Below are 13,584 nucleotides of genomic sequence, written 5' to 3'. Positions count from 1 at the left end.
GGGAATGCATAGATTTTGAAAAATGCAAGACAATAGGGACAAAATTGCATACACAGCAATTTTGTCCCTATTGTCAACGTCTGTAACAAGTACCACCTATCATACATGCTTATTACAAACTGCACAATTACTATAAAACTATTTATAAAAGAGCACTGCAGATTAACACTTTCTCAAATCGAAATATTTAAACAAATTTTTATCCATTCTATTTTCTATAACACCTGGATTTTCCATGTAATCTATCTACATATTTCCATAATTCTATTGATGTGCGATCAGATTAGGTGCAGATCAGGATCAAACTGCAAAGTGGGACACTGCCCTTGATTGAGAATATGCTCTCTTAGTGTCCTTCTGAAAAAAGGATGAGCCTACTGAGCCTATACTTGCAACATAAGAACAGTGCTATTTACAGAGATGGAGGTGGCCTTTCATTTCCCACGGTGCTAATCCAGCACTGCCTCTGGCTTTCCATTTCACTTTTCTGAGGAGGCAAATAACTCTTTTTCTTGACATACTGAAAGCAGGCGATTCATTTGAGGTCAAATACAGGTTGGCTGCTAACAAAGGGATGATAAGCTTGACTTTTAATGCAAGACAAAGAGCAGGTACATGAAATTCATTGAGTCATAGAGATTTATGCAGCCCGTGACCTCAGCAAAGGGAACGTAATGAGCGTCAAGTTCATAAGTGGTATGCTCTTGGTTCTATCACGTAGGACAAAGCAGATATTATTCATAGGATGATGACATGGAGGAGACTGTGTGGAGCATCACGTGGTCTCTAGTGGTTAGTCTAGTGGTTATGGAAATAAAGCAAATCTCAAAGAGATGCCATTTTAAACAATTTAGTCTGGGTATAATATTACAGTATTGTGGTCACATGTAAAGGCCTCATCCACACATACACTTAGTCTTGCTTCTTTAATGAAGACAACTTTTTCCCTTTACACACAAAGCTCGTGAGTAAAACATTTTAGATGCAGGTATCTTCAGAAACACAGAGAAGTGCAGGAAAATGTCGATGGCTGGAAAGCTGGTCACAACTGAAATAATCTGAAATGGTTCCCAAACGTTTTGAATTAGTTTCTAATCAAATGGTGTCTAGCTGTAACTCACCTCTTAAGTTAGATGTCTTTAGCTATTTCTGGGTGCAAACTCAAACAAAGACTGTGGCATCACTGAGAGTTCAAAACGGCCCCAATGCTTCCATCTCCAATAAAATGTTCAGTGTGGCTGTTGTCCCGCATGTTAGTTTAACTGAAAAAGAGGATTTATACAGTTTAACAGAGTAAGAACTTAGCAGGAGGTTAGCTTGTTGGATTTTTTGACAATATTAAATTACCTCTACAACTTTTGCATATTCACTGTTAACTACCGTGCCACTCACAGCTAAAACTGCTACCAAAGCCTACAACCATGGCCAATGCTAATGGTACTTTTTTCTTCTTTCTACACACACTATTCCTACCGCTAGTTAGTCTCCCAAAGGCGAACTGTGTTTGCAAGACATTAATTTAGAAAACACACAGCAGATGTTTCAGATTTGGTTGAGCATCACATTTAATTTCTGGCTCAGGCTGATGTCAGTTTAATTTTGTGCAACACATAAGTGTCTCATACCACATCAAACACCTCCTATATATGTATTTGTATTCAACATGATAATGTTCTACAGCACAAATGTCTTTATATTCTCAGAGGGCACTTGCAGCAACATTTTAAATTGTCTATTTGAACTTCACGTGTCCTAGCGTTGGTGATCTGGCCTGAGCATCCCGCCACAATATAACTCACCCCTCATTCGGAGGTAATGAATGTGTGTGCGTGTGTCTGTGTGAGATGGAGAGAGAAATCTGGAAGAAGGACCCGGCCAAGCTCAAAGAACAGCATGTGAAGTGCCCTTAGATGCCACAAGAGCTCACTCTGAGCGAGGCGCCTGACGGGTGGCACATTTCCCAACGATGGGCATGATTTGAATGAAAAGTGGCAGGGTTGGAGATGGATTACCACAGGGAGGAGAAGGGAATTAATCCTCTAGCCACGCACGCACAAACGCATTAACACATGCAACAAATGTAGGGGATAATAATATACTTTCATCACAAACACGCTAAAGCCAGGAATACTTTCTCCCTGATTCTGTTTTAAACAAATGCAAGAAACACACTCAAGTGTTTGCTCCTACACAACACACCACAGTACATGAATGATGACACTGCCAGCCAGTGCTTTGTAGCACACTTTTTGCAGTGTCATTTGAAGGTCCCACACTTTCAAGTCTACCCAGGATGCTCCACCCCTCCTCCATCCCCTTTGCTCATATACTGATGTTTTTCCTGAAACATTAAAGTAGCTTATTGTTTCCTCTGTCCTTCCTTTCTTCCTAAACATATCAATTATTATCACGTCTTGACTCCAACTGGCCAAGTTTATAATGGCTTTAGATGTCAGGAAGCAGACTGTTTGGGTATGATTATTAATTTGCATCTACTTACCGTAGAAAGCTAGATTAATTAGTTTGGCCAATTTTATTTGCAACTAGTGCTCAAAAGACTTGTTAATTAGTCTTTTAAAAGCAAAAATACATATAATGTGAAGATGTGACCTTTTTTGTTGTAAATATATATCTTTGTATTTTTGGACTGTCAGAATGAACAAACTTGACATTTACATTTGACATTTTTGAAACATGCTATGAGTCTGATTGCATAGAAGTCTATGAGAAATTACTCTACAGCCACTTTGATGTAATGCAAGAGTAAAACCTTCCCAGCTGGTCGCAGTTGGTACTTTCTAGTCAAATTTTAGTACAGCAGGATATTCGTTTTGCAGATTAAGCTTCCATTTTGTGCAAAATAGACTATTAATCAGGGTATGAGTTAGTGCATGGGTACCCTGAGATTGACAAGTCACTAGTACAGGTAATCAGTATCCATTACGTTTTTTCCTAAATCTGTAAAACAGTGGTTATTAGATAATCAAACCAGAGGCTAAAGGTGAAAATTAGCCTTTGTTGTCTCAGCAGTGTAAAAGTCACACTCTATGCTGTCCTGTGAAAACTAAGTGCACCCCAGCTGCTTAAACAGGAATTAAGAGGGTAAGTAGCCAAGTGCTTCTTCATTAATTGATTATCAGCTAGTCTCACCATCTCTATAAAAGCAGAGGTGCTAGAATCTTCTCAGGAATGGATGTGCCAGGAAATTCACCCTGAAGTCAGACTGTGCAAAAAAACCCCAAGACCTACATTGCACAGTCTACAGGCCTCGGTTAGCATGTTCAGTGTTAAAGTTGATGACAATGCAATTACAAAAAAGTCTGAACAGGTATGGCTTGTTTTCAAGTATTGCCAAGAAAAAACTCTTCCCTCTAAAACATCTGGCTGCAGGGTTTTGGTTTGCATAGCTGCATCTGAACAAACACAAAGACCTCTGGAAAAGATGAGACCAAGGTGAAAATGCCACATTTAATAAAACCAAACACAGAATATCAGCACTAACACCTCATACCAACAGTCAGCACTTTGGTGAAAGGGCTGATCATTTGGCTTGTTTTGCATCCATAGGACCTGGGCGCTCAGTTATTGAGTCGACCACAAATTCCTCTGTATACTAAAAAATTCTGGAGTCAAATGTGATGCCATCAGTCCAACACCTAGAATTTGGAGAAAACTGGGTTATGCAACTGGACAATGAACCCAAGCACGACAGCAAAATTACAACAGAGTGGGTGAAAAATAAAAGAATCTAGGTGTGTAATGGCACAGTCACAAGTCCAGATCCCCAAAGACTGGAATACTGTGGTGATGATGTGAGATACTGATAAGCCAAGTTACTGTAAAGCTGATTTTAAGTGAATGCTGCTAAAGATGGTTCTGTAAGTTCTTGAATTCTTGAGGTGTACTCAGTTTTTCACAAGACTGCATAAAATCTACCTTTCTGTTCTTTCTACCTTGCTGCTAAAGCTTTCATTCCTGTGAAGAAAACTTGAAAAACATCTGATTATAAGCAGCACTCCACAACAGAAACCGCGCCAGGTTCAATAGTGATGTCTCCAAACGCGACTTACTGCTTTCTATCAGATGTATTTTACTGCTTTGGCCTGGATTGCTGCTAATTTAATTAACGTCAACAATCCAAAGATTTGTTACTTTATATAATTTTAAATAAGATTCCATCATTTTTGAATGTTACAAGGGACATTCAAGTGAGTTTCACTTGAGTTTAATAGTTTAATGCTGCATATTTATCTGGTTTACGCACATAAAAAATGGCAGAATTAACAATTAATACTACTTAAATCAAATGTAACATATGCCAAAAAAAGGCAAACATTTGTGCCAAATCAACGACAACAACATAGCTTTGTTGCATATTACAATATGTGTGTTTTAGGTGAACATCCATTCTTTATTATTCTACAGAAGCCCTGGCCTAACGTCTCCACACATGTCTGACATGAATATCGACATGCCTGAAATAAAACTCAGTGGACTGGGAAGTGACAAGTCCTAATTCTGCAGCTTGTGTTGTAGCCGCGTAAGTGGACTGGCTGGACTGGCCACCTCACCAAAGGTGCTAATGGTATTGACCACTTCATTGTGAGTTAGGGAAGGGCATTGCTAGAGCTGGCAGTAAACAACTCCAGACTGACAGGTCAGGGTGACTGTTGGCTTGATTGCTTTCATTACTCAAACACTGTCCAAAGTCTGACCCAGCATCAGCGCCCAGCTTCAGCACCCCCAAAAATGAATCAAAGCACCCCCAAAGATTTCTTACTTTTTTGACAATATTTGCTGTTTGTGTGACACACTGCTAAAAATATAAAAAAGCATACAGTACTTTGTTGAGACATAACATTTTAGTATAGATACACCCCCCCCCCCCCCCAAAGCTGCATTTAACCTTCAGTTACTCTTTATATAGTTAGGTAGGAGTCAGACCATGTTTCTTTTTAGCTGAAAAACATTACACCAGGTAACCTGGGTGTAAAAAAAACAAAACAAAAAAAACCTTTTCCGGCGATGTTTGCTACCCTACAATCTGTCCTACACTGTAGTAAAATCAGCGACATTTGACCATCCTGTTGCTCCCATTGAAATGTATACAGCCTATTTAAAACCTAAAACTTAAAATTGTCCGTAGCCTACTGTTGTTACCACTGTCCTGTTTTAAGGACAGTGGTAACTAACTAGCTAACTAACTAGCTAACTGACCGAATGCCCATTAACCTTAGAACTCCTGTTGTGTGTGTGTTTTGGGGACACCCTGGGGCGCACACATGTCAGTGCGCCCCAGGGTGGCTGTGGCTACAATGTAGCTTGCCATCACCAGTGTGTGAATGTGTGTGTGAATGGGTGAATGACTGGATGTGTAAAGCTCTTTGGGGTCCTTAGGGACTAGTAAAGCACTATACAAATACAGGCCATTTACCATTTTTTTTTGTACAGAGAGACAGCCAGTTCTGTTGGCTTCATCGGGTGATGGCCTCCAGCTCGCACTGGAACGGTTCACAGCTGAGTGTGAAGCAGCGGGAATGAGGATCAGCACCTCCAAATCTGAGGCCATGGTTCTCAGCCGGAAAAGGGTGGAGTGCCCACTCCGGGTCGGGGATGAGTTCCTGCCCCAAGTGGAGGAGTTCAAGTATCTCGGGGTCTTGTTCGCGAGTGATGGGAGAAGGGAGCCGGAGATCGACAGACAGATTGGGGCTGCAGCTGCAGTGATGCAGACGCTGCACCGGTCCGTCGTGGTGAAGAGGGAGCTGAGTGTAAAAGCGAAGCTCTCAATTTACCGGTCGATCTACGTCCCTACCCTCACCTATGGCGACGAGCTGTGGGTAGTGACCGAAAGAACGAGATCGCGGATACAAGCGGCAGAAATGAGCTTCCTCCGAAGGGTGGCTGGCCTCTCCCTTAGAGATAGGGTGAGAAGTTCGGCCATCCGGGAGGGGCCGAACGAAAGGAGCCAGCTGAGGTGGTTCGGGCATCTGACAAGGATGCCCCCTGGGCGCCTCCTGGGTGAGGTGTTCCAGGCATATCCCACAGGACCCGGGGGCAGACCCAGGACACACTGGAGAGATTATATCTCTCGGCTGGCCTGGGAACGCCTTGGTGTTCCCCCGGATAAGCTGGAGGAGGTGGCTGGGGAGAGGGAGGTCTGGGCCTCTTTGCTTAGGCTGCTGCCCCCGCGACCCGGCCTCGGATAAAGCGGATGAAGATGGATGGATGGAGACAGCCAGGTTCATAATGGATATAAGGGAGTTTTTGGGTTTTTTTTTAAAAAAAGGAGCCACATTCAGGTAAAAGTGTAAAATCAAATGATCCGTCAATCAAGAATAATGTTGGATCAGTGTTTCAATATTTTTTTGTATTGAATTTATATTGAATATTTTATATTTCTTTATACTTTTATTAGATGTTCATGTGGTTTGGTTATTTTCCTTTTGGTTGAAAGTAAACTGAGAGAGGACTTTTTGTTAGTGATCTTAATAGTATTTTTTTCATATTAATGTAATTTTTCATCTAATTGAATACAATCTATTTGTGTATGATTGTCAGTCCAAAGAGGAAGAGGAGAAAGAGGTGAATGTGAGGAGAAAGTACAAGGTCAGGAAGAACCAGGTAAGAAAACAGACAGGGAACAGTGACAGGCAAAACAGAAACTATTAAACTGACAAAGAGAAAAAACCTTATTTTACTCATACAGTCTGGAAGTTGTGTTCTCCCTATATTAAAGCTGCTATACAGAATCTGCAAAACAAACTGGTTTGAAACATTTTTGACCCTCTTTAACAACATTCCAACATAACATTATAATTGATCACGGAGATTAAAATTAATAATATATTTATATGTGGTTCAGCCACAACTCTACTAAAACCTCAGCCAGTAATAGGTAGGCCAACTTTTGAACCATCCAGTTGTCTGTATGACTGCCGCTGTCACGGTCCTGGGTCGGATTGACCCAGCATTTTGAGTTTTTTTATGTCTTGGTTTATTTTTGAATTATGGATTGTTCTTTATGTTTCTCTGGTGCTTTGTTGGGTTTTATGACGAATCTGTGTTTCAGTTATTTTGGTGTGTTTTTGCATTATGGATTGTTTTCTTATTCTCTTGTAGGGCTTGTGGTGGTGATGATGATTATTAGTTTCATGTTTCTGTTTATCCGTGTTTAAGGATTTGTTGTTGCATGTATTGTTTGAGTTGCATGTGTTATATTCTGTCTGCGTCTTTGTTTAGTGGTTTCTTATTTTCTGTTTTATTGTGAAGGTCTGTCTCATGTGAGTGTGTTCAGTTCTACTGCTCCCCCTGTCTCGTTAGTCCAATTTCTCCCAGCTGTGTCTCCCTCCTGTTGCCCATTCCCTGATTACCACCCTGTGTATATTAGCCCTGTGTTTTCCTGCGCTCAGTGTCGCGTCGTACCCTCAGATCCTGCCTGTGTGTTCCAGTTAGTGGGTTCATGTTTGGTTTCTGTTCTGTTTTGTTTGGTGCCAGCAATAAAGCTGAGGTTTTCAGTTACATTTCCATCTCTGAGTCCTGCACTTGGATCCACACCTCCACCTGCCCGCACACAGAGCCCTGACAGCCGCAGTACGTGCGCCACATTTGCGCGCTATCAGAAAGTGCCAAACGGTGCCCTGGTGGAGTGAGGAGCTGTAAGGAGAAGTAGAGTGCTCTGTTTATATTCTAAAAATGTTTTAAGCTAGCTTGTTTCAGAGATTCTGTACAGCAGAATGTGCACACATACTTTTTACAGTGTGTACCACCTGATAAAAATGTCAAGCTCTCCTAAGTACCACTATGAAAGAATGAAACCCATAAATCTTACAGCACAAAATTAGTATTATTAAATTAGTAAAATTAGTGTCTGCAGTAAATATTTTTATTTGTAATAATTTATTCTGTTTTGGGAGTGTTTTTTATGTATCTGTATTATATTATAAATAAACATTAAAAGAGAATCTCTGTCCAAAAAATGCACTCAGTTTACTTTTTACTCACTATGAGCATCATTCACTATTCTCCCCCAGTAATTAAGGTTAGGATATGTATTTTTTCTTTTTATTCCAATCCATTCTTCTTTGGCAGCATTTAAATAACCTTTATCAGATTTGATGGTTTTGTTACAAACTTTTCAAAAAAGTGTTTTGCTTTTCTTTCACAAATGTGGGGATTAAATTGTGTTAAAATGTACAAAACAGTGATGTCATGTTTTGAGACAAGGACCCAAGGACAGAGAGACTTGATGAATTTAAGAATCCTATGATTTATCTTGCCTGGCTGGGCAGCTCTCTGGGTGCGCAGCACCCCCAAAGCTCTAATCCTAGAATCGCCCCTGGCTGCAACAATGAGTGATGTCACTGTGAAGATCAAAAATCTAACAGTTGTTTTTTTGTGCTCCTAGTTTGATCATCATGGGAAGGAAAGAATAAAGAACTAAGAGCTAAGTTTGTTGTTTGATGCAAAGGCTGCGAGGAAAATGGAGCAAGGCTGTTGCATATGAAAAAAAGGGCAACAAAACAAAGACTCTCATAGAATATTCATCAATTCTGCTCCTACACTACAGCTTTAATAAGGAGAAAAACAAACCCAATCAGCCCCACATCAGCGGTTATGAACAACAATATAATCGCTACATTATATATGAAAACGGAGAAATTATCATATCATCCATATCACTGTGATCCAGCAGCACCTACTATGGCAGCAGGAGAATAGTGTATATGTAACCTCTAAAACACTGGTGTGTGCTTTCTCTAATATCAAATCAAACAGATTTCATCAGCACGGGCACATTCATAAAAGATAATCGTGCACGGGAAATAAATAGAGAAAAGCTTTTTCATTACCTCCTCATCACATATAGATCAAACATTTATTACCCTTGATCAAACATTCATTACCCCGTGCATTTAAAAAAGTAAGTAGACAGAGCTCACATTACTCACTGTCAACACGGTCTGCACTTTCATTGTGTTTTTATCTTTCTAGTATCAGAATTAGTAACACTTTAATCAGTCTGGCAATAAGTATACACGAGTATGTTTAACAGAAAGAAATTGAAAGAAAAACATGCATTGAATATTTTATAATCTGCATACAGAAACCACTCAAAAGGTTTCACTTTCTTTCCCTTCAGCCTATGGCCCAACAAAGCAGCTGTTCTGATTTCTTTAGACTGAACCTGGCCATTGGCATGTGTCCTCCTCAGCTCCAGCCGTCATTATCCATCTTCATCTCTCCCTCCATCTGAGCAGATAGCTCGCTCTTCCTCCACTTCCTCTTCACCTATTCTGTCTGTAACAATCCTCACTTGTGTTCACTGCAGTGAACCCAGTAGTCCTGCAGTAGACCTCGACCGTTGGAAGCAATAAAAAACAAACGCACAAGTGATTAAAATTTTTTTTTTTTTTTTGCATTAAAGCACCAGGAGGCACCTACTGCAAGGTCTAATCATATTTACAGCAATCTATCAAAATATATTTATTTTACCTGTCGATACAAATGCTTCCAAACGTCTTTACCTCCTTTTAAGCACCTGTCTCTTTAAAGTTTTTGGCTTTTTGTTTAATTTTACTCATGTTGGAAGAAATATTATACACTACTAAATATATTTTTGTGTTGTTTTATATACTAAATGCTAATTTGTGTGACTAATTAGTGAAATCTTGTTCAGATTTGATTTGATACTAATGAATGTATGTGTCACAGGTTTTATTGACAGCTTACGTGTGCATGTTGAAGCTTATTTTATTAAGAGAATATTCAAAAACTAAGAGTGGACGTAAAGGAAACGTTATACAGTAGATGCTTCACCAAAATTTTGCACTAACTGTTTGGGAATTACACATTGTTTTATACAGAGTCTCTATTTTCAGAGTCTTAAAATGAACTTGACAAGCTAACATAATTTTACATATAAGAACTCTTTTTAATCATCTTTGCATTCAGTGACTGTCTGACATCTGTGATGCTCTGCCAGGCTTTTACTGCAGCCACTTTCAGCTCCTGTTTGTTTGTGGGTCTCTGTGCCTTCATTTTGTCTTCAGCATGACCTTTCCGTTTTTTGCCTTGAGAAACTCTTGGGTTACTATTACAGTATACTTTGGGCCATTATCCATTTGTACTGTGAAGCCCAATTAGTTTTGCAGCATTTAGCTGAATCTGAGCAGAGATTATATCCCTGTACACTTCAAAATTCACCCTACTGCTTCTATCAGTAGTCACATCATCGATGAACATTAGTGGCAGCCATACATGACAATGCCACAACACTGCTTCCACCATGTTTGAATAATCTTCACCTCATGAGCTGTTCCTTCCTGTTCTCTATGCTTTGGTTTTCCCATCATTTTGATACTGGTTACTCTTGGTTTCATCTTGACAAAGATTTATTTATTTATTTTCATAACTGTGCAGACTCTTTTCGATGCTTTCTGGCAACGTTTAATCTGGCCTTCTTGTTCTTGAGTGTAACCAGTGGTTTGGACCATGTAAACAGACACCCTGTTGTGTGTTTACAAGGCCAAAGATCATCTACCAATTGGCAAGTCCGTGGTTGGCTCCCTTCCTGCATGTGAGTTTGTGAATATTACATTAAAAGTGCTTATGCACAGAGAAAAGCACATAAGCGATTGAAGATTGTGGTAAAAAGTGCTTTGGTTGATCAAATAGAGCAGAAAGACATAATTAGGGATGGGTATCGTTTAGGTTTTATCCGATACCGGTGCCAAATCGGTACTTTTGAAATGGTGCCGGTGCTCAAACGGTGCTCAAACCGGTGCTTAAAGAATGGAGAACACAAAATTGGTCCAAAAACCTCTCATGTTCAGCTGTTTTTTGTAAAAAGATAACAATGTTAGCCTTTTCTGCAGCTATGGGGCATATATGGTATCACTCTTGGCTGGAAGCAGTGCCTAAACAATGGAAAAAAACACAAACTTTGTCCAAAAACCTCTCATGTTTAACTGTTTTCCACTTTTTCTTTGGTCATTTTAGCCTTTTTGGCCAGGGTGAAGGGAATATCTGCCATCAAACAAGAAGACAGCTGCATGTAGCTACGAAGGTGTTTGCTAGTTCACCTTACATGCATTAATGTAATAACGTGGTTAGCCTACTCAACGTAAATTACACACGAACAACATTTAGCTACTCACGCAGAAAAGAACGGCTGCTGCTGCATCATCATCCGTCATTTCTGCTACACTGGCAGGGCTAGGGGCCAGGACTCTCCTCTTCGTGTTTTTGGGGGATGTTGCATAACAGGCAACCCACCCGCAGTAGATGCGCTCGGTGTGAGGTCTCGCAGCAAGCTATCAAATACGGCGCATTTCTGGGCTTTTAAAAAAAACGCTATGCGTCGCCAGCTGTTTCATCGGATTCTTGGTGTTACCTCCTTTGACAGTATCACAGTATCAGCTTAAAGCACTTGTTGCTGCTGAGTTTGCATATTTTGCTGTGAAGTACAGCCAGACTTTTGACCGCTTCGCCTTGGACATTTTTAATCTGTAGCTCTGCTCTAAAAGAGCGTACGTACCTGGACCCGCCTACTATCCTCGGAAATGTAAAATGATTGGCTAGAAGTGTATCACAGCTCAGGAAAAAAAAAGCACCGAAATAAAGCACCGAAATGTGCGCTGCTTTTCGGTCTGGTTACTACCGTTTATGTCAGAACCGGTGCCATCATGGCACCGGACACCGGTACCCATCCCTACATATAATTATAGTTTATTTTTACTATTACATTCACAATTGGGATAAGCTTAAAGGCAATCTTACAAATTTAAAACAAGATGCTTGACAGACAGCTTGCATGTGTGCGTATGGGGAAAAAACCCCTGCAACAACACAGAAATGGAATTTAAAAACAAGAAGCATCACAGAGCAGCGGCACAGTGACGCGGCTGTCACTCATGGAGACCTGCGTAGTAGCTGCTCTTCATCATGACTCTGAGAACATGGGAAGCTGGCGCACAGACAGTGCTGCCAGACCCAATAACGTAAACATAATGAGCTGTAGTGTTTGGAGGGAACAGCCAAGTGTTAGTTTCTGCACCCTCCGCACCAGCTTGTGAGCTTCTCCCGTTGCCTGGCCTTGAGCATGGTTAGATAACACTGCATTAGATAACGGTGCACAAAACTTGAGAAAATGCCTGTTGGCTTCTTTCAGCACACATTATCAACAACAAAAGGCAACAAACAAAACTTATGACGAAAACTTGCTCTGATTTGGATTCTTTTATCTTACTTTTATTCTCTTATTCACCTTGTTGCAAAAAAAAAAAAGTTATGCTTGTTATACAGGAGAAGAAATATAAGAAGCTAAGAGATGCACATGTCCTCATTATGAGATGCTATGATAAAAAACAATGTTTAAAGCTCACATAGTTTCAGGTAAACTATGAAATTCAAAGATTCCTGTGAGTTATTCTGTCTCACAGCAAAACAAAAACCGGCAACGTAATTTCACCAACAACGGCATGCTTGCATTTTTCACTCAAGCAAGAATATGGTTAAAAATAGCTACTAGTAAAACGTGTCTTTGCATAATAATGGCTACTTGCTCCTTTGAGAAGGTAAATGAAAGCAGCTCCTAGACTCCCTGTTCTCTTTTTATGCAGATGATGATGCTGTCTGGGGAGACTGTCATTACAATAGCGATGGTGTGATTTTGCAGCTGTTTTTATTTATTTATTTTTTTGAAAGAATAGCTGAGAATGGGCGTAAAATAAAAGGAGGGTGTCGTGAGGTGAATAGGGCGCCAATGTCGTAGAGTAGTGTAATGAAAGAGTAGGTGAAGCAAGAGGACAGATAAGCAGGGAGGCTATAAACAGTGAGATATAATACAATGACAATGTAAGAAGATAGCAAGAAGAAACTGAGGGAAAGAAGGGAAGTGGTTAAAAAATAAATAAATAGAGACAGTACTGCACCTTTTTGCAGACTCATGTCTACCATGCGAGGTTCGGCCAGCTCCAGGAAGAAGTTCTTGTTTTTCTCATACTCCTCATCATCAATTATTTTCACGTGAACAAATTTGCTGCAAGAGGGAGGAGGGGAGGAGGAAGGGGGGGGGGGGGGCGTGAGAGAAAAAAGGACAGAAAAGGAGAGAGAGGGGAAAGAGAAGAAGAAAAAGGTTAATTTGTGATGGAGGGACACAGGAAGTGTGCTGTAAGTAGGATTAATAATCAGCATGGAAGAAAGGTTAGGAGGTGGAAGGTCAGCTTGCTTTGGACCAGCCTGTCTGTCAGCAGCTGGACATGACACACACACTGGTTTCAGTGAGCTCATTGGCTACAACGGGTGTCATGACAACCACATTTATCACGTCGCCAGACACAAGTGGAACGAGTACGAGGGAGGTGGGGGACGTTGAGAAGCACTCCACGGCAGGGCAGATAAAAAGAGCACAATGAACTGAAAACAGCAGCGTGTAATCACTCGGGTTGTAAAATGTGTAAACGAACATTTCGCAAGGGCAAGAAGGTGAATGAAGGATAAATGAAAAAAACTGCCACTACTACCTAAATTGATTTTTGCGGCTCAGTGTTTCAGTCAGAACCCCTTTAAACGAGATGGCCGGCT

General features: G+C 40.5%; 1 protein-coding gene across 3 annotated transcripts in view; it reads right to left on the bottom strand.

Annotated features, from left to right (window-relative positions):
• Positions 1-13,584, bottom strand: part of slc8a3 (solute carrier family 8 member 3) — a 132,941-nt gene that overhangs the window by 28,900 nt on the left and 90,457 nt on the right. For all 3 annotated transcript variants that reach the window (XM_085441920.1, XM_085441921.1, XM_085441922.1), the window contains exon 3: positions 12,933-13,039. In XM_085441920.1, the coding sequence (XP_085298046.1) occupies positions 12,933-13,039 (107 nt within the window). The remainder of the gene's footprint in view (positions 1-12,932; positions 13,040-13,584) is intronic.

This window comes from Copadichromis virginalis, linkage group LG19, assembly GCF_057382275.1.
Source record: "Copadichromis virginalis isolate Kocher_CV1m ecotype Utaka linkage group LG19, C_Virginalis_male_GT1.1, whole genome shotgun sequence".
Taxonomy (NCBI): domain Eukaryota; kingdom Metazoa; phylum Chordata; class Actinopteri; order Cichliformes; family Cichlidae; genus Copadichromis; species Copadichromis virginalis.
This window is presented reverse-complemented; position numbering and strand designations above follow the sequence as displayed.